The 22,035-nt window shown below is 39.7% G+C and overlaps 1 protein-coding gene across 1 annotated transcript in view; it reads left to right on the top strand.

Annotated features, from left to right (window-relative positions):
• STARD9 (StAR related lipid transfer domain containing 9) overlaps positions 1-22,035 on the top strand; it is an 86,413-nt gene that overhangs the window by 61,396 nt on the left and 2,982 nt on the right. Inside the window, 12 exon segments of the mRNA XM_053945848.1 lie at positions 332-522; positions 2,881-3,361; positions 4,259-15,415; positions 16,188-16,385; positions 17,541-17,724; positions 18,242-18,388; positions 19,010-19,115; positions 19,744-19,886; positions 20,126-20,190; positions 20,279-20,484; positions 20,885-20,964; positions 21,359-21,517. Of these exon segments, the coding sequence (XP_053801823.1) occupies positions 332-522; positions 2,881-3,361; positions 4,259-15,415; positions 16,188-16,385; positions 17,541-17,724; positions 18,242-18,388; positions 19,010-19,115; positions 19,744-19,886; positions 20,126-20,190; positions 20,279-20,484; positions 20,885-20,964; positions 21,359-21,517 (13,117 nt within the window).

Below are 22,035 nucleotides of genomic sequence, written 5' to 3'. Positions count from 1 at the left end.
TTTTATCATTTAAAAAACAATCCCCTCCCCAGTTTCATTTATGGAAGAGTACAGCAAAATGAAAAGTGACAATATTTTTAAAAATTCTTTTTGCTATTATCTTTCTGGCAATTGAATTACTTGCTTCACTACTAGAGCTTTCATGTTTTCTGGCATTTATGACACTTACAGGCTTGCAGCCTGCTGTGACATGCATATACACAGCTATGAGTTTCTGTCAAAATGCACCCTTATTGAACTAACATTGTCCATCTTTCTTTAGTAAGATGACTGGTTTCATTACAAAGAATATTTGCTTCTGGTTTAAATTCACTATCAACATTTCTAACAGCAGAGAAATAGATGCTGTGCATGAAGAGTACAAGCAGAAACTGAGAGACCAGGAAGCTTTCCACAGAAAACAAATTCAACAACAGCAGCTCTATGTTGAGGATTTAAAGCAGCAGATTCTGAGAGGACAGATCAAAGCAGAGCGGGAACTGGAAAATGACCAAGCACTCATCAACCAGCAAATCCAAGAAAGTGGGTACCCCTCTTCCCCCGCTTCAACTCCCTTCCATTACTGCATACTTTCATCCTTTTTTCATTTTTGTGCTAGTGATGCTTTTTTTTTATGAGTGGAACTTCTATTATGGCTAATTACTGGATTTCTCCTACAACTGCCTTTCCCTTGAGAACAGTTACTGAGCCTTGATTAACAGAGCTATAGGGCCTCCTTTGCAGTGCTCCAGCAGCACTGTTTAATTAGCACTGCAGGTCATTAGCACTGCTGGGAGGGACAGCACCAGCTACTCCCCTGTGGCTCTGAGCCTCCTCTCCCAGGCTGATCCCAATCCTGCCTCCCTACAGCCGTGGTTCTGGTGTTCTCTAGTGTGTCTTCTAATCAATTATTTGATCTAGGTTTCTTGATAAGCAAAGGGTGCCTATACAAAGGTGTCATTCCCACCTGGCAAAATCTGCTGTTTGATCCTGGAAGAAGAAAACTTCCATGAATTTTTGGGAAGGTCTCAGACCAAAACTTATGCAGCCAGCTATCCTTTAATTATGCCAGCCACAACCAAGAGATTAAAAGGAAATTGTTTTGATGGGATATAGCAGAAGAATATATAGACAGTACAGAAAATCCAGAGAGTTTCCTCAAAACATCTTTATTTTGTTGCTCTGCAGACTTGTTCTCTGCTTCCCTCTAGTTCTGCTGTTTTCACTGTGTTCATGCAAAGCTTAGCCAGGCAGGTAGTTTTTGCCAGCCAAATACAATTCTTTACTTGGCAACCCACCAAAGTTCTTCACCTTTTCTGTGCCCTCTATGGCTCAGCTCCTGACAGAGGCAAGGTTTTGAGCAGAGATTAATTAGCATCTTAAACTTGCAGCTCTCTTGCAGGGAAACTGGTCTGCCAAATATTCTGCTTGCTAAAATCACACTAAAGAGAACACATCTGGAAACAAAGTTAAGGTTTTTGTATGTGAAAACTAAAAATGTTATTAAGAAAAAATAACTAAAATAATGATAAAAATGCTTCCCTTTTATCCATAGAGTAACCATAGAGTTGGAATTCCTACCTCTGTGCATGTGCTCTATGCAGAGCTGCCAATATAAGCAGGACAGGAGACTCATTGTGGTGGGGATCACTAATGAAAAGTGTTTAATGAGATAGTATTCATCAAGCAAGTGATACCTACAATGTCTCTGCACTAATGATTTCTTGCACTAGGGAAACCTTCAGAGCCCCAAATTCCTCTCTGGCAGCTCAGGTGTGCAGAGCTGCAGGAAGCCCTCATCCATCACATCAATAAATACCTCTTAATTCCTACATTCCTGAATAAGCAATGAAACATTGCTTATTTAGTAAAGGACTGCATATTGAAACTAAGTTCAGCCAAAAAAAAATGCTGCTAGTAAGACAGCAGTGCTTTGGGAAACTTTGGTTCTTTGAGAAATGCTCCACTTGTAAAGGAACCTGGCCTGAGGTTTTACATTGCCTGTTCAGCAATGGATTTTTTTGTTTGTTTGCTTTGAGAGCTGAATATGTATGTTTTTATAGCAGCATAAAAAATCTGCTTCATTAAGAGAACAGGTTCAAGCCATCAGATACAACCTGGTCATGGTGATCTCAATAATCTCTTGTTTTGTTACAGTTCATCATAGCTCAGATTGAAGCTGGTGTGCTCTGAAAAACCAATAAGCACATCCATCCCATGCATGGAATAAAAGTATTCTTGCATCCAGGGTTTAAAATAAATCACCATGGTTCTGTTCTCTACTGCATCCTCACTGACTGCAAAGATCAGGCTCTGAATATTTAGTGTGTAAGCAGAGATAACATATTTTGTTATCAAATTAGGTTAGTCACTTGGTGTGTGAACATATTTGGCATTTATGAACTGCAGGGGTCATTAACAGAAGCAGAGAATCTAATTCTTTTTGTGGAGTAGAGTGGTAATTCTGTGAAAAATACACATTGACTGGTGGTGTGAGCTTGTGTTTTTTGAACTGTTTGTCATAATAGCTAAAGGTTGTGTTTGCTTCACCTGCATCTTTGCCATGACAGTATTTGTTTTATTTTGTGCACATTTAACCGATTGATATTCAAGGTCCCTTCCAGCCCAAGCCATTTAATGATTCTTTAATTTTATGATTACATGCTTATATTCTGCAGTTGCTACCTGAGTCCTTAACCCAATGAAGAGGCTTTTAGTTATCAATGAAGTAGAGCAACAGTACATTTTTCTTTAAATAGTTTGTCACGTCTCTACCCTACATGCATAGAAATTCTGTTCTCAAATGATCTCTAGAGGCTGATTAAATTAAGAACCAAGATAGCAACAAATAATGTTTTTCCTATGATTTTTACTTTCTTTCAATCACTGTTTTGTTTACAGACCAGCAGTGGCTTATAAATGAGAATAAACGTCTGGCTGCTCTTCAGCAAGAGCAGAGGGAGTTTGCAGTGCAAACAGAGCCTACGCTGTGTGCAGAGGCTGAGGTGCAGAGCACCACTGGGCTGGAAACCTGCCTTTCCCTGCTACAGCAGAACAAGAAGAGACTGGTGCAGCTGGAGCTCTTGCAAAGGTACTCCTTAAAAAAGGCTGAAAGAAACATAAGGCGGAAGAAGGTCAAGTTCCGTCTGGAAAGGATAGTCAAGAAGCAGAAGCTGTTGGAAGCCAAGCAAAACCTGGAGCAGCTGGAAGCTAGCTGCTGGCTCAGTGAAGAGTGTGTGAAGCAATCCCAAGCCCTAAGTGATAATATTACTGTGCGGTCCTCTTTGGATCGCCACTCGCAAGAGAGACGGAAATTGTTGGGTTCGAGTTCCTTGCAGCACAGGCGTTTGTTCTGTGACTCGTACCTGCCCCAGGTACCCAGGTAAGTTAACATCTGCCAAATCCTCGGCACTTTCAAAAATAACATAAATCCAAGGTATTTTCAGGCCACCTATCCTTCCAATGCCTTCTAATGTATTGAAAATATCCCCAAATCTGCAATGTCAGTGAGCCCATTATATTGTACATCAAGCTGGAAATGTTTGTCCTTTTCCTTTGAGTTTGTTCAGTACATTCATTGTTGGGTTTGTTCAGTACATTGTTCATACATTATTTGTTTGACATGGTCTTTCTCACTTTTTTACATTTCTCTCTCAAGCCTTTCTGCACTTTTTACCTCTTTGAGAAGGCTTTTTAGAAGTAGCTTAGCTTTTGTTGTTGCCTTGTTCAGACTGTTGGTAAATACTAATTTCTGCACAATTTAATCTTGATTATCATCAAACTCTTCTTCAGAATATTGGTATCTTTGGGGTGATTATGGAAAGGACTTTTATACTGGTCAGCCTTTCTTAAGCTAAATAAACATCTCCATGCAATGCTAAAATGTTGGGATGCTACAGTGTCTATCACAGCATGGTCCTTAGCTATTTCCACAGCAAGAAATAGCTAAACTCTGCTAAGTGGATTTCTGTGACTTAGAACTATCTTTTATTTTAATTAACATTTACAGCTACTTGAGCCTACAGAGATTCAATATGTAGCTATACCTCATAGCATTGAGCTATTTATTTGTGTGCAGGGCATCTTTCCAGATAGCAAGGGAATTTTATAATTAGCCACAGAATTTTATTTTTTTATTCCCTGCTAGAATTGGATTTTGAGAGGCATTAAGATTGTTGCTTTATAAATTATTATTCTTTTTTGCAAGACGTTACTGTGGTGAAAGCTAGCTACATTATTCAAGCAAGGATTTGACTTTATTTCTTGTTTTCTTCCACAGCTGTTTTTCGAAGAGAGAGTCTGTCTCCAAGTTATCTACCTCACCAAATATTGATCAATACTGTAAAGGTAGTACAACAGAGAGGTTATCACCTGTAGAATACCTTTACAGAAGTGGTAAAGACAGTTCTGGGAGTGATGACCCTAATGATGAAAAGGAGATCTCCTTTTCAGTCCAGAGGCAGCTAACTGAAAAACAAAAAACATCTTCAACTGAAAATAAAAAAGGAGAAGAGAAATACTCTAATGATTCAGCTATCATGGCTTATAGCATTAAAAATCATAAAAAAATTGAAAAGTTGGATGACAGCCCAGGGCAAGCTGGATCTCAAAACCAGACCTCTAAAGGTTCCTCTCCTGGTCTTTTTAAGGAGAAAGGTGAGCCTAAAACCTTTATTACAGGGAGAAGAATGACAAAATCAAAGGTGCTAGGAGATTTAAGTCAGCCTGCCAGCAGCAATGTAGCACAAACTAGAGCTCAGGTATCCAATAAAAAGATTAGAATGGATATCAATGGAAAAGGCCACAGGCCTTCTCCAGAAAACTTTACTAAACAAATGAAGAAAACAGTGTATGGAAACCCACCATCAGTGGATCTAAACCAAACAGTCAAGAACTGGAGGAAAGAGGCCAACTCAGCCTTGCCAAGTCATGAGAAATCATCAGCAGAAGAGAAAGAATTTCTGATGACAGCGACATCAGTAGGAAATCTCACGAAGATGAACTCACAGACACCACTCTCTTATGTTGAAAAAAGGTGGCACAGTGCTGAGATGCTAAGTGCTGGAATGCCCAAGACAGCCACAGATATGCTGGAGAACTGGCAAGAGGATGATGAAAATGAGATTTCTGATACTGACAGTTCCTATTCTGTAGATTCGCTCTCCTGTGCTTATGCAAAAGCTTTCCCAGAGAAACTGAAACGGGAAGATTTTGACAGAAATAAATGTCTTGCCAACCCAGAAGATTCTGAGAGTGATGACAGTCAAATGTCACAAGACTCTCTGATAGAAAAGGAAAATAAAGCCAAAAAGCAAAATACAAGCCAATTTCACAAGTTAAAGGCCCCTCATGAGCCAGCTAAGCTTTACAAAAGCAGAACCGAGAACCATATTTCATCTTTGGTGAAATCATATGCATCTCGTAGAAGACTGGGAAAGGCTGAAAGAAGCTTTTCTCTGGATAGCTTAGCTGATGGAGAAGAGATGCCAGCAGAAGATCTGGTTGAAGAATCCAAATCTGACTCATCTGATGAAATGCCAGCAGAGATTTTCTGGAAGTTACAAACTCCTAAATCACCATCTATACAGACTGAGGAAGACCATGAATCCAAGACCTGCGGCAGACATACAGAAGGGACAAATTATGATCTGAAGCTGAGCAGTTCCTTTTATTTGAACACCAAGCCACAGACTGCTTCCAGTGATGCTTGCAAGCAGTTGCTGAAGGGAACAGAAATCTCCTTTGTAGAACAAGAAAGGTCACCTGAAAAAAGACTGTATTATGCAAGTGGAAATCCTTTGCTTACCAATGGTGCCTGGTCTTCCTGTGACTCAAAGATTGACATCAGCAGCCCCAGAATAACAGCATCTTCTTCCCATGAAAACTTGGAATTTCAAGATGCTCGTCCGTGCTCTTCAAGCAAACCAGAACTTTGGCTAAAGAAAGATGATTTAAAGCAGTCAGCTGCTGAGGTGTCTTTTGTTTCTGGCTCTAAGCAGATTCACAGCATTACTCACAGTCCACATCATGTAATCCAAATAAACCCAGTTTTCTCCTCTGGCACATTGGAAGTACCTTTACCTGAAACAACAACTGCAAGCAGGACTTCTGAGAGCAGATCATTAAATAAAATTTTTAAGGGATGGACAAACTCTAATGAAAATTCTTCCTTGGAATCTCCAAATGTAAAGTCCTCATTTGCTAGCTCAGTAGGATCAAGTTCCTCTTTTGTTCCTATTTCAGCAGAGCATGATTATTATGAACAGTCAAGGTCACACCATCCTGAACAAGAACCACTGGGTGAATTCTCTACTTACAGGTCTGCTACCAAATGTGCACAAACATTCAACTGTATGGAAAGCACCTCCAGTGCAGACTGCTTGTCACTGGTATCTAAGAAAGAGAACTCTGTCACCACAACTCATCCAGAGTTGCCAAAAGATCACACTCTGAAAAAGCCACCTTTTATCTCTGTGTTGCCTGTGCAAATTGTGGAGCAAAGGAATGGCTGTGTAGATGCAGATTTAGAAGATGACTTATTCCAAACTTTTTCAAAAGATGAGTTTGACAATGACTACAATAATTTGATAATAAAATCAAGTGTGACAGATTCAGGCAGTGGAAATGCATCTGTCAGCGAACCTGCTGCTGAGTGTTCTATGGGACTTGCTCATAATATGATCTCAACACAGACATCTGCAGTAAAACACATCCAATTTGGGAACTGTGGGCAGATTTTTCCAGTACAAAAAATACCAACATGTTGTGATGAAGGTTTCTTCCTCAGTGACTTAACAAACAAGAGCTGCCCTCTGGTGAGCAGTTACAAGCTTCAGATGCTGGCTGGGCAAGGAGCAGAGTCAGCTGATAGAGAAGAACCTGCCAGGTCTGGGGAGAGTAACCTGGAAACAATGCAAGAAACAGATCATGAGCAAATACCTGCAGAAGTAACAGCAGAGACAGATTTTTCCTCACAAAAGACAACATATCAGTGTCACCCTCTAGTTGTTGCTGCCAGTGCAAGCTATGACCAGTCTGCAACACCAATAGAGATGTCTCAGAAAGAGAGAATCTGTATGGAAAAAAGCACAGATAGTTTGGCAGACATTGTGCCAGAAGTGCCTTTGCTCAGAGATCATGAAGAATACATATCAAAGGGTGAAGACCTGTCTTCACTAAATCATTATGAATTCAAACACAAACCTGATTCAAAGGATTATTCCCCTGAATGTGCTCTAGCAGACAGTCGGGCGAGTTGCTTATCCCAGCAAATTTCAGAAAATTCTACATTATGTGCTGATAACATAAGAGAAGAAAACAGTGAAAGCAAAGAACACAATGTATTGAATTCTCAGGCTGTAGTTCAGAAAGAATTTTCATCCAAATATGAAAACCTAGCCGTAAATGAAGTAAGTTATTTCTTACTGAATGTAAATGGGAAAAACACCAAGTCCTTTCCTGCTGCAATTTGTGAGAATACAAATGATTTTCTCCCAGAATCTAATTCAAGCCTATTTTACAAAGTTTCAACAAAAGCTAATTTTTTTCAAAGTGCATGTGAGACCGAAAATTATGATAAACTATTGGAGCATGTCACAATAGTGAAAGGAGATTGTGATGCTACATCTAATCTTACTGTGGAAGTCAGTGTCACAAAAAGTTGTTCTGATGTACATTCTGGCTGCCTCTGCCCAACATGCTCTTCAAAATCAACAGGACAGAAAAACACTACACACAAGACAACTGACATTTCTGCAGAATTTGATGCCTCTGTTCTCTTGGAAACAGAAACACAGAACAAATCTTTACTTGAATCTAGAGAAGAGGAAGAAGCATTTTTTGAAAGTGATTGCCCAGTGGACTTTCATGCTGAATATGATGCAAATTCAGAGTTGGGAAGGGTATCTGAATGTAACACAAATGCATCAGCTGCCATTTCTCAAGAGGAGAGTTCATATAGAAATAAAGAATCCATGACTCCTTATCAGAATGCAGGGACAGCCACAGATAAGGAAATAACAAAATCAATCAATAATGCAAGCAACTTAGAAAAAAGTGCATTGGAAATTAAATCCAGACACACTGAAAGTTTACCTGACAGAATAGTAGCCAAAGTCCAAAGTATAACTGAAGACAGTAAAAAGGATTTTAAAGACATTGGTCTAACTCAGAATCCAAAGAAACCTACTGATACCGCAGCTTGTGAAGTTCACTGTGAGTTCAATACAAACCTGTGCCTAACACATGAAGAACTGCACAAAGATGAACTGCAGGAAGCTGGCACAGGAGCAGAACATACTCAGGAACCAAAAGCACTTGTACATTCTGGCAGCCAACTTGAAACAAGCAGCTTTTGCCAAAAAGAAATAAGTGAGAAAATAGAAATAGGTATTTATTCAACAGAGCTTTCTGTTGCTCCCAAAACCACTTCTTCAGCTGTGTGTTCCCACACAACAGATATTATTCAGAATGCTTTGGGATTCCTTGATACTCGCAAAGGGCTTTTACAGATGAATGGAACATCAGAGAATGTAGCTGAAACAGTATTAATCCCGAGGAAGCAAGAAAATATTTCAGCAAAACTTGAAAATGAAGGACAAATAAATTCTAACAATATAATTGAGCATTGTGTATCAGACTGTTTGCCCCAGGAAGACAAGGTTAACAAATGTGAAGTGACTGGGAGTGAAGAACAAATTATCATGACAAACACTGAGGAGCTGATTATTATGAAGCAAGAAGATATATTCACAGATGAAAATGTTTATTTCAATGAACAGTCTCCAGCTCTGCATCAAATGTATTGTGACAGAGGGGACAAAGAAGAAATTTTAGATCAATTTAAGATCCCTGAAAGGTACCTGATGGCTTCTGAAGTAGAACCAAATATACTGTTAGAGGATGATTCAAGATACCATGACCCTACTGAAATGAGTGAGGATGGTGACTCAGTGGACACTGCTACAGCGATAGGAAATGTAGTTGATGCATGTGAATATTCAGTTGAAGATACTGCTGATATTGACCAATACAAAACTGAACAAAAATTTACCAGTCTCGACAGACATACGTGTATGACTTGCTCTGTACAATCTCCTGAGCATTGCACTTCAGAAAACTTGAATGTAGGTATTGTTAGAAAAAGTTTTGACATTTGTGAATTGGATCAAGTAGGCTCCAGAGCTGAGGAAGAGACGGCGCAATTGATGAAGCTAGTAGAAATTACCAAAGCAGACAAACAAAAGCAGATATGTGTAGAAAGCACGGAGGAGATAGAACTGATCTTTTTACAAAACCTGGATGAACTCTTCCCTGAAAACAAAGGCAGCTACCAAATGACAGGTGATGACAGCAGATTAAATGAAATATTAAGAGAAAGCCAGTGGGTGTCTACCAGCTTTTCTGGAAATAATGAAGACATTAACAAGCAACAAAATCCACCAGCATCACAGAAATGTACAGAAAAAACCCAAGAACTTCAAGACTCCCCATGCCAGTCTGTAAATCAGCCTTTATTATATCTTGGAGGAAGTGATGGTTCCCATCTTGTTCAAGATGTTCCCACTGCACTGAGAGGATGTACAAAACCATCTAACAGCAGTCTTGGAACTGGACCTGTTCTGCCTTACTACAAAACGTTAATGGAGAGTGAGATCGGTGTTGGTACATCTGTTACAGCCAAGAAAATGGGAGAAGACAAACATCTTTCAGGTAAAATATCAAGTGAGAGTGTAGCTCTTCTGCAAACCAGGACCATGCAGCAGAGGCAGGAGGAAGAATCCTTTGTATTTAAAAATGGACCTGATTATGCCATATCTGCACAACCTGCCACTGAGAACTGCTCTTTCACTCCCTACAGTGCAGGTGGTCTTGAGTCTGGAGCTGTTGTACTTCAGCAAAGGGCCAAAGGAAGCTCATTTTTCTTGGAAAAATTAGATTCTTCTGAAGATATAGTACAGGATATTAATAATGTTTATGAAGAACACAGTATGGATTTAATGGTTAATGAATTATTAAAAGACTGTCTTAATTCCATAGAAGATACAGCTCAAGATGTAAAGGATACCATTGTGCCTGATTCACTAGTGTTGGATACTTCAAACCTGCTGTCTTCCTCAGAGAAAGAAGTGATGGAAGATACAGGGGTGGGAAAAACCCATTCTTTACTAGAAAGCACTACCCAAAAAATATTTCAGAATATTAATACGACTCAGAAAGTACCTCACTTGGGGGGTTCATCACTGCATGATGAGAAGACATTTTTAAGTTCAAGCTATCCTACAGCAAACAGTGAATATGAAAATGCCGAGTTTCCTGGTGTAGCTGGATATCAGCATGAGCCCACAGAAAACCAGGAACATGAAGCTTCTGAAGAGTGCTGTGTAGAGCAATCAGGCAACGCTGCTCCTGAGAAGGCCCTCTCTCTTTCAGAAGGCCTGAAGAAATCTCCGAAGGAAAATCCACATTATAGTAAAGACTTTCTAAATTATAATAGGAACTTGGGCACTTCTGAATATTCTCCTGGTCTTCTGAATTGTCCAGCTTCATCTGCAGATAGTTTAATTGTCAGCAGTGGAGACAAAGGTAAAAATGATACTGTTCTCTCTGAAGAAACAAAGTACTTTGAAAGTGAATCAACAGATTTGAGTGTATCTGTAACTTTTCCTGGTGTTTCTCAAAAAGGAGACAAAAAGGAAAATAATTCTGCAGTTGCAGAGACCACATATGGTCAGAGTAATAAACTCCCTGAAAAAGTTGTGGGAACAGAGCAAAAGGAGAAATTTGTTCAAGGTTATTTCCAGAATTGTGGTGACATAAAAGAAGATAAAATTCATGAGTTCTCAGAACACTGCAGTAACACTAATAGTGTGACTGTACCAGAATCGGGTCTGCTCACTTTCCAGAGCCAAGGACAGACTGGCTGTAATGAATCAAAGTCCCTTCCATCACACTCTGCAGAGGACACTTCACCTAAGACACCATTTCAAAGCTCCAAGAACTTCAGTGCTTTTAGCACATCTTTACTTGGGAACTCAAAATCTCTAGTATTTAGTCAGCTTGAGGACTCACTTCAGGACAGTTGTTTGACTGAGAAAGTGTCCTGCAATTCTGCAGATGTGTACTCTGTAAAAGAAGGAGATTTTCTCCAATCATTAGCAAGAGTCAATTACCCAGCCTTAACAGCATTTTCAGAATTTCCTTCAACTGCAGATATAGGCCATGGTGAAACTAGCACATGTGATACTTCACATTCAAATATATTGAAACAGCCTCCGTTTGCTGTTTTGCAAATACAAGACACTCAGTCTGATAAAGCCGTGGTATTTGATGAGCCAATATATGCTTCAGGAAGTATTTTACTTTCTCTTGCAAAAGAAAACAGGCATTTTCCAGTCTCAGACATAGACTCTACTTCATATAAAAATTCTGCTGTAGATGGGGAACCTGCATATGGAAATAATAGTAAAAAACCTGACAGTGATACAGAAATTGATCAGCATCATTGGAATGAAGTTCCACCACAAGAAGCTTGCAACAAACACATAGAGAAAATAACAAATGATAGTTCTCTTTTACTACCATCATTACCAAATTGGGATGGTAATTGCCCTAGAAGGGCAGTTCTTATTAAAGAGGGACAAATGAGAAATACACTTAACAGAAGTAAGGAAGAACTGCATGCAAATATTGAGGCTGAACATTTTGCAGTAAAGACAGAACAGAGAAAAACGTTAAGTAGAGAACCTGCTGAAAAGCAAACTAATCTATCCTCAAATTCTCCAAATGAATTAACAGGCTCAGAAGTTACAATGTTGGAAAATCTGTATCCAAGAGATGTTCAAGTGGATCCTGAATACACCTGCAATTCATTTGGTCAAGCATGTCCCACATACAGAAGCCCTGATCCCAGGCAACCATATCACACTGTCTTGGGTTTTGAAAGAAACCCTGCAGATCTGCAAGATAACTGTCAGTATGTGCCTGCAGGTGCACGGATAGAACAGGGGCCAGATAGAACAAATACAGATGGTGGAAAAGAGATTTTACTTTGCAAAAATAATATATGTTCGAGCATTGATAGTGCTGATGCCGAGGCAAACACTTGTTCAACAATGGGAGACACTACAATGAGGAATAATACCCTGAAATCAGAAAGACTCAATTTTTCTGTAAAAACTAATGAAACAACCTCCATAAAGTTTTTGCCAGAAAACCATGATTTAACTCTTCAAGAATCCAAATTGGTGCAATTCAGGAGCAAAAAATCATATTCTACCACACGGAGTACAAAGGGCTGTAAACAAAGTGAAATGAGACCTTATTTACGAAGTCACAGAGTATCAGCTCCAGCTATTGCTGTTTTCTCTGATACAGAATATACTTTGGAAGCTTCATCTAAGGCAGATCCTTTGTTATATTCTGCATCTAAATCACTGCAAGATTTGAATATGAGTGTAGAGCCTCCATCACCAACTGAAGATGATCTTTGTGAAATTGAAAGATTTTCAAAGAAAGAATTGAAAAACTTTCTACAAGTTAAATCTAAACCCAGATTTCAGCAAAAAATTGCACAAACTAAGAAACTTGCAAACTGCAATTCCAAAAACTTACAAAATTTAGCAGCAAGAAGCCAAAGTAGCCAGTCTTTGAAAGACTGTACTAGTCAATCTCCATCATCCTTACTGCCCACAGCTTGCAGTTCTGTGTGTGCAGAAGCAAATGTCCATTCAAAGAGCAATTCTGTAGCTCAGTGTAGTGAAGGGGAAGGAGAAGAAACTGGATACCAGCCAGAAACTGATTCATTTTTGCAAGATAATAAAGATGCGATGCATTTTAGATCAAGTGATATCAACCCATACATTCACCCATGGCAACCAGATGGAGCCTGCAAGATTGGCTGGAAACAGTATGCTTTTGGAAGTGCAAGTGATGTCTCTTGCAATCAAATTCCTTTGAATAGGGAAAATCGTAAAGTTATGAGATGTTCCAGTGTAGACAATGGATTGAACTCTCAAAATTCTCCTTTTCGTTCTCATCTAAGTTCATATGCTACAGCAAAAGTTTTGTCAAGCACTTTGAGTAGCATTGAAGGTCTTCAAGAATGGGACAGTGTCAGACAAGAATTTCAATCAGCATACTCGAGTGACAGTACCAAACAGTACAGCAACATATCCGGTGAAACATTGGAGACTAACTCAGAAAACAACACTGCTGAACTTGAGAATCCTTCCACACAACCTGGTAACTCTTCAATACAGGTTGATGAAATTGTACTATTGTATCCTTCAGAGTCTGAAAAACCTTCCAAAAAACCACCAGGGATTACATGTGAGCAAGGAACACAAACAGCAACTACAGGAAGGTATAAAAGGCAGAGAAGACATCAGAGAAGCTATACAGATATTTCTGCAAAAAAGGAGGAAACAAACAGAGATTTATTTCATCAACCTTCTTCTTGGACAAGCATGCAAAACCTGTCCATGCATCTTTCACAGCTTCTTCAGAACACTTCTGAGCTGCTGGGAAACCTTTCCCAACAGACTATTATAGACAGTGAGCAGAATGCCAAAATCAACCAAAAAAGAACTGAAGGTGCTGTAAAGGCTATTAAGTCAGATAGCTGTACCCAGACTACAGCAGATGTAGGCACTCAGACTGAGATTTTGGAAAAACCTCAAAGCAAACATGAAGAAAAACTACTAGAGGCAAAAATGGAAAAAGAATTGAGGGCAGCTCAGGCAGTAAATGTTGATTGGAAAGAAATTGGTGCAGATACAGTGGGAGAGATTGCCAAAAGGAAAGAGGAAACACCCACTCTTGAAGAAAGAACACATGAACAAACAGGGATGAAAAACTTGGGCAATTCTGACTTCCATGACAGTCTTGACAGCATTTTGGAAGACTCCTTTATGCATCTGCCTTGTTTACCCAAAACTTCCACCCCTATCTTACATTTTCAAAAAACATCACTAAATGCACAGCAGAATGTTGCTTTTGCTAGTACCAGAGTTTCACCTCTCACACCATCTTTGCCAAGTTCAGGGCAAGATGGTTCTTCATGCACTGTAGTTAGCAGCCCTACTAATAGTACCTCTCAATCTCCAACGTTTTACACTCAGGATAAAAGAAGTGTCAATGAAACAGAGACTCCAGCTGAAAGAAAATTTTGGTACAAAAATACCCTACTGGTCGATAGGGCCTCTTCCCCTATTCTTACTCTTAGCGCTAGTCCCAGCAGCCAGACTGCTCTTGGCAAGTCTGTCTGCTCTACTAAGGAACCTCTTGGATATTCCAGTGTTGCTTCAAGTCCCCTTCACACCAAGAGAAAGCTGAGGGCAGGTCCACAGTTCAGCATGCAACATTATGTGGACAATTTTTCACAGACAGAAACAGACAGTGAATCAAGCACCTCTAGAGAACACAAAAGCATAAGAAAGAAATCTGGCACTTTCTCAGATAAGAAAGCAGCCAAAGAACTTTTAGGACAGGATGGTTCAAAAGACTTGGAAAAACAGCATAGAGTCAGGGTTGACACCCACACTACCATTTGTGCGGAGCAGCTGTATCACTCCAGCAGTATGTTGGAGGTGTCAGGCCACAGTGAAGTTGTAACAGGTGATGTCAGAGACCAGGGTTCAGTGGCACATTCCCTTCATTGTATGTATGTTACAAGGGGTGGAAGAGGTTCTTCAGGTGGAATCAGGCACGAAAAGTACTCTGGGAATTCTGATACTGCTTTGATTCATAACTACTCTTCTCCAGATGCTGACTTACTTTTTAATCAAAAAATTAGTGCCACTTGTTCAAGTAAGATAAATGCTGCCACATCCTCAGAACCTCTGGTAGAAGCATCTTCTGTACAATTTCATGATTTCTTCTGGAAGAATGAGGACAGCTGCCCTCCCCCCTTCTCTGATGTGAGTGACGTGCAGACTTCCTTCCGAGATGACAGTACAGATTCTGTCACTGGAAGCGAGTGTGACACTGAAATCCCTCTCAGCAAGAGCTCTACTTTTGCAAAGCCATACAGGCCTCGGAGCTACAGTCTCCGTGACTTACCCATACACAATAAATTCAGCAACTGGTGTGGTGTTAAGAGCAGCCCTCCTCCTTTGTTACTCGGCTTGAGCGGCAGCGTGGCCGACTTAAGAGGTCAGGCGGAAAAGAAGCCTAGAAGCACACGATCAACAGAAGTGGAAGGGAATCACCAGTCTTGTGACAGCAGGAGCAGAGAGATCAAGAGACTTCAGAGAGAGCGTGCCCAGATCATGTCTAGCATTCACCTGGATCTGCATCAGCATCCCCTCACAGTGGAACTGACTGAAGCAAAGCTCAATTATGGCATTGGGGAAACAGATGCCCTGCTGAGGGTCCTTCAGAGAGGAGCTGCAGATGAGCCAGGGGCAATTCCAGTGAAGCAGCAACTTTATGAAAGGTAAATTACTTTATGTAGTATTGTTTTAAGTATTTTTAATACACTTCATGCAGCTTAAATAGCATTTAGTAATGAGCACATAATCATTTAGTCACACTGAGTGAAGTATATGTGAAGAGATACACTATCAGGCTTATTTTAAAAACTGTTAAGCAATGCATTTAGGAACCCCAAAATTTTGGGGTTACTCCAAGAAAACAGGGAAAAGTATTTGGTGTAATTCAAATCTAGTCTTGCCTCACTCTTAAAATTTCTAGCAGCCATGAGAGTTATCATGTGTACCTGGTGATATGGGAATATATTTAATTGTTTTATTGCAATGTAAAAATAATTGATACATCCTATTTATGGAAATATCCCATTCATGCTTCTGTGAATAAATGCTGCTGTATGAATAAACCCAAAAAATTTTAACCCCCCCCCATAAATATGCAAAATAAATTAAAAAAAAAAAAAAAGATACTTGATCCTGGTGACTGTGTTGCAACAAAAATTTTGAAGCAGCTACATTAGTCTTCATCCTCAATTTGCCTCTCAGCCATTACCAGCAGTAATCACAAACCTCTTCTACATTTCCTGCTGTCAGAAAAGCAGTGGCATTTTAGAATTTCTACATCATCTCCCAGCATCTAGACAAAGAGGTATTAGATAGTATTAGACTCCTATAAAATTTTTACATTAAAAGTCTACCTAATATTTAAGTGCTTTAAAAAATCAGAAAATGTATCTCTGCAGGGTGCATTTTGTCACTCTAATCACGTTTCCCTAACAGACACATGAGAACTATTGAAGCTCTGAGGAAGGAAAGAGTAAAAAGGCTACAAAGGTACCAAAGAAGCCGAAGCCTGAGCCCCCAAAAGCATTTGAGTCTGTCCCAGACTCTGGATACAAGTCAGAGGGATCTAGACCTGCCCAGCAGACGCCGAGAATATCTGCAACAGCTGAGAAGAGATGTGGTGGAAAACACCAGGTAGGGCCTTGGAAACCTCTCTTCGGGCCTGATGCTCATTAACAGTGCTCACAACGGGTGCACATTAATGGTTCTTGCTGGCATCTGAGACTTCAGGGGCAGAATTCTTCTCAGTGGGGGTGCATTTACCTTTGGGATAGAAAATGCTTTCAGGAAAAACACATGCCGGATTTTAGAAAACATTCATTAAAATCTTGGGTCTAGTTTTATTTCAGTATATAACAAGTGTCTAATTTATTATATGTGTGTAATGGATGGAGACAGCCAAGTATTCTCTCTGGACTGATTAGAGACCAGTCTTGCTGTGATTTAGGAATGGTATTCTCCAATTTAGTACTTCTGCTAAAATCAGTGCTGCTTCCCCTTCCCCTCCAACTGGAGGTACAAAAGGTAAAGATCATGGGTTGAGATAAGAACAATTTGCTGAAACAGCAGTGAGATAAGAAAAAGAACAGTAACAGCAACAGCATTAATAACAAAAGATGTAAGAAAAGAAATTATTCAAACTGAAAGCCCCTGACAATAGACAATATGGGATGGCTCCCTCTGCCACATCTCAGCTGGAAGGAACCCCTTCTGCCCAGAAGGATGCCTTTCCCCCACCACCAATGCCCCCACCACCAGCAACAATGTGAGGTGGTACAGAATAACCTTTGTGTCCTGGCCAAGCCCCCTCCCAGCAAAATTTACCCTGTCCTGACTGGAACCACTCCTTCACTAACTTAAAAGCCACAGAGTTCAGTTTCATTTTAAATATCAGAAAAGGTCTGCAACAGTTCACTATTTAGAATTTCAGTTTCTCATTCCCACCATATTCCCTAAATGCTTTGCTTCCTTTGTGGTCAGGAGACAGTTATTTTCCCAACACAATAATCTTGTATGTGATATGCCAAAGTCATAACCTTATATCATATGGAGACCTGATTTAGAAACCACTGTAGTAATCTCAGTAGTAAGCTGGACTTGCAATCTGAGTAATTTTCCAATGCTTATGTCTACTTAGCCTTTAGTGAACAAAGAAAAGCTTTTTGGAGGCTGATGTGGTGGGATTTAATTGCTTTTCTGGCAGGTTTTCCTGTTCTAAATTGAAATACAATTTTCTCATGGTATTTCAAGTAATTATGTGTGCTTCCCCTTACTTGTCCATCCTTACAGAGCTCAAGAACCAAAAAGGAGAAGTGTTCAGCACCCTTCAGACATTGAACTGTTGCTCCGAGACTATCAGAGGGCACGAGAGGAAACCAAAACTGAAATTGCAAGAGCTAGGGACAAACTTAGGGAGAGAGCAGAGCAAGAAAAAAGGCGGATACGGGAACAAATATTTTCTCAGTTACAGAAGGTGAGCATTATATTGAAAGTACACATAGTCTTGAAGTTCTCAAGATTTTCTTTGTATGTAATTTTTACTTGGTCTTCTAGCATTGAGTAGCTGCATTGGTAAAATAAATTCTTCAGTCTTTAACAGCTGTATTTGACCAGCAAGTTAAGTCAGGGGCTTGAGAAGTAGACAAAGAGCAACAAATGGGACTGAAAAGACATATTTTTATAAAACTACTTCCTCTTAGAAGCATCCTAGCATTATATGAACTCTTATATGTCTGAACTCTTATATGTGAAGAAAACAGCAAAAGCTGCATTTTCCCAGACTGCCAAGTTTTACAAATCATTCACTCTATGGTTTATATGAGCCTAGGCTTTCAAACAAACTTGCTTATTTAATGCTTTCTGTATGGCAAGTTTGTGTCAAAACTTCTTGGAAGAAACTGGATTTCTTTAGATTCCTCTTTCAACTTTCAGTGCTGTGGTTTATTTGTTTCTTTGTTTGTTTGTTTGCAATACTGTGATTCCTATTACAGGAAGAAGCAAGACTGAAGACTCTTGCAAGTACAAGCACTTTATGTACAGACTCCAGCCTCAGCCTCTCCTCTGGCCCAACATCTGGTTACAACAGCAGTAATACTGCCACATACACTGCAAGTAACTTCAGCAGCCAGGAAGGGCAGGTGAGAAGCCACTGCTGTGTGAGACTGATGTCCTCTGGTGCTTCAAGCACAGAGGCAGAGTGTAGGAACAGAGATGATTTGAATTCTGTCACAGCTATGAAGCAGGACAAGTTTGCATTACCAGTACATAGGAGGGTGACATGGGGTGAGGGAGCATTTTGTAATGTAATTGCAAAGGACAGTGACACTTATTTTTCAGGGAGTTTTTTTGTAATTCATGGATGAAAAATCAGATAGTTACTGCTGCCTATGTAACTGTCAGAGATCTGTCAAATGTTTTAGAAACAGCAGATCTTTTCTTGTGATAAATCTGATAGCATCTGATATTCTGAGTGACTCCCTCCATGGTACATGCATTGACTTGACTTGTGTGAAAATGTACTTTCCTGAAGTCACTTTTACAGTATGCACCCATGCTATTTCCTTACACTTACTTTGCTAAATTTTCCAAGTTAAAGTATCATTTCATAGTATGAGAAAGGCAAAGGGGTTACCTCATGATAAAGAGAAGCTTACAGCCTTGTAAGGCAGATTTGCTACCACTATTCCACTGCCTATGTAACACAATTTATTTTTCCCACTTCAAATGAACACTCCCATGTCTGCACTTTCTTAAATCAGGTTTCTTCTGGAAATACTTGGGTTTCAAGAGATACACGAGGTCGCTCGGCTGTTAGAAATAGTCAGCTTTATACATTAGAGCAATTGCATAAGGATTCAACTTTTGGTAAGTAAAACATACTTAATAGCAAATTCAATTTGCTATTTTTGAGTTGCATTCCAGAGCCTAATGAGATTTGTCATTTATGCAAATCAAAATCTAATTTGAATCTGGATATTGCAAGGACATCCCTACCTCTACATGACTTCAGAAAAATACCACCAACCAGTAGCGAGAGCTTGCTTAGAATTTCTTTAAATATTAAATGGTGATTCGCTTCCTCTGAAGTTGGTCTTTTGCTGTGGTAACATCAAAGTACAGCTTTTTGAGATAATATGAGGCTAATATTTTGAATGAAGGGAGGAAGCAAGGAGTGTGTGGCCGAAATCTGCAATGAGTATAGAATTGTAAAAGCAAATTCTTATTTTGAGCCTCAAGAGTTAAACTGTCTATTTTTCCTTATTTTATTTTCTTACATGTGGCAATAACTGTTAAAACTTCAGTACTGCAAGATATAACTGCAGTGTAATTACCAACACACAAAATGTCTAGGCAAAGGATTTTATCACTCCTTCATTAGGATCACATGGACTGGGGGCTCCAGTGGAGAGTTTAAGTCCCTACAATTTAAGAACAGCGGTGGGGTTACATTTTAATTTTTTTATTCCCTCTCTGGCTTTTTTATTTCCTGCAGAAGCCAGCAGAATTCAGCCACCTCTTCCTTCAAGTGGCACCAGCTGTAGGTTCACTCATGGATTAACTATTTCTGTCAACTCCTCTTCAACAAAAGGATACCAAGATTTATCCAAACACATCTTGGCTAATGCTACCACTGAGGTAAGTAAAAACAGAGTTTTCACTTATTCCTTCTGGAAGCTAAAGCAAAAATGGATGGGACAAGTCTTGTTCTACATCACAAACAGTTACCTATTTGTCAGGTACAGATACACACACTGAACAATTTTGAAGGATGGGTAAAAGGGAGCCAGGCTGCAGCCATGGGGTGCAGAAGAGAGTGTGGGGTGTTAGCTGGAACGTTTGAGTGAAGCTGGTGTCATTTGTCATTGTTTTCTAAGGTAATGGCAGCATGTTCTCACAACCTGAGGAACCTCTACACATGCCAAGCAGCAGCTGGGTGGAAGTAAGTTGATGGCAGGTCTCTGTAAGGGGAGGCCTTTCTCTGTACTTGGCCCTCTTGTGGGCAAATACCTTTTGTTTGCCTTTGACAGATATCAGTGTACAGAAAAAGAGGTGCAGGTGTACTACAAAGTCTTCCCTTCAGCAACAAGGCATGGATTTCTGGGAGCAGGAGTGATAGAAAGACCTCTTCCCTATGTGTGGGGACTGGTGAGAGATCCTGGCAAAAGGCACCTCTATGACAGCTCTATCAATACAGCTCGAATACACAAGAAGGTAACCAGCCACATTCACCTGGGTGAGTATCCTCACACAGACAGCAGATGACAATCACCAGCACCATCTGGATGTAGGCAGCCAGGAAGAAAGTTAAAGACATCTTTTTCCATTTCTTCAGGTGTAAATAAACAATTTCGGTATTTAATATGGGAGCTTCAGCTTTGCAAGAGTTTTCCAATGCTGATATTAAACACATCTTGCTGTGAAGTGCAGCTAGAGACAGTGGTTTGAAAGCAAAGATAAACCTGAAGTGGCTTGAAAAAAACATTTTAAATATATATTACAGCATATGAACTAGAGTTCTGCTCCCAGGCAGCAAGTCAAAATAAAATATGTATCTCCATATAAGGGGTGGGGAAAATTGTGACAAGTTGAAGTTGTCAAAGTCTAATTCCCCTTCCTTATTTTTTTTTCCCCAGTATATTTAGTGACTGATACCTCCCTATGTTACCTAAAGCAGCCCCGGGATTTCTGCTGCATTACTGTAGAAGCCAAAGAGGTAAAGTGAACATTCTGTCTGCAGCACAGAGGAGTTGTTCAGATATCCTGGTTCAAGGATAAAGGAGAGAAAGAGGTCAATCTTCATATCAGCAGAAGTGCCAGTGTAGCAGAAAGGAAAGCCATGCCAGTATCACACAAGTGAATTACTTGTAAGACCCTCTTGTGAACGACAATTGCCAACCAAGGCCCATCAGACAGTAACACAAGTGTCACACAGTATATTCTGGTTGCAAACACACAGGATTTTGACAAAAACATATTTAAGAGAAGAGACTAGTAATTTTTTGTGTGAAGTAAGCAATGTGAGAAATATGCCTCACGGCAAACAAAGAAAACATTGCTATATTCATAAAATTTTTCAAATTGTCATCTTTACACCTTGTCATGTGCAGGAGAACTTGTCTGTCCTGGCTATTCAGTCTGTCTATGATGCATCCATGCCTCAGCCTTGTAAAGAAGCAGTGAGAGGGGAGATTTTGCCAAGTGCTTGGATACTGGAACCTGACATAGTGAATGGAAGAGAGATCACCAGAGTTATTTACATGGCACAGGTAAGGATTTTTCTTTATGTCCAACTGTGAATACAAAAAGCTCTTACACAGCAGAAGAGCTGGTAAGCCACAAAAAATAAAATCCTTATGCTATGCTCCATTAAGTGACCACAAAGTCACCTCTTTCACACTTCTCAATGCAGACTCTTACTAGGATTGTGTTTAAAAACATGTTCCCAAGCTTTTACAGCATTCAAGGCTGTTTCCTTGGATATCAAGTTCTTCTGTAAAGGTTTATTAGCAATTTTAGGATATGTTGTGCTCATGTGGGGAGACAATATGGGGAGTCTTGTTTGCATTTTCACCTTGCTGTGGACACAAGAAGTTTGGATTATACTATTTTCAAAATCCCTGAAAATACTTGGTGCATTTTTCTAACCAAAGTCATTAATTCTTCACACTTAGTAGATACAAAAGAGAAGTCAAGATTAGGATTCCAGTTACGAATAAGAAAATCTAATATTATCATCCATTTTTAGACTAATTTGAAAAGTAGGCTCACTTTGAGACAGGGGTAC

The sequence above is a fragment of the Vidua chalybeata genome, chromosome 6 (genome assembly GCF_026979565.1).
Source record: "Vidua chalybeata isolate OUT-0048 chromosome 6, bVidCha1 merged haplotype, whole genome shotgun sequence".
Lineage (NCBI taxonomy): Eukaryota > Metazoa > Chordata > Aves > Passeriformes > Viduidae > Vidua > Vidua chalybeata.
Note: the sequence above shows the minus strand (reverse complement) of the source record. Positions and strands in the feature narration are given on the sequence as shown.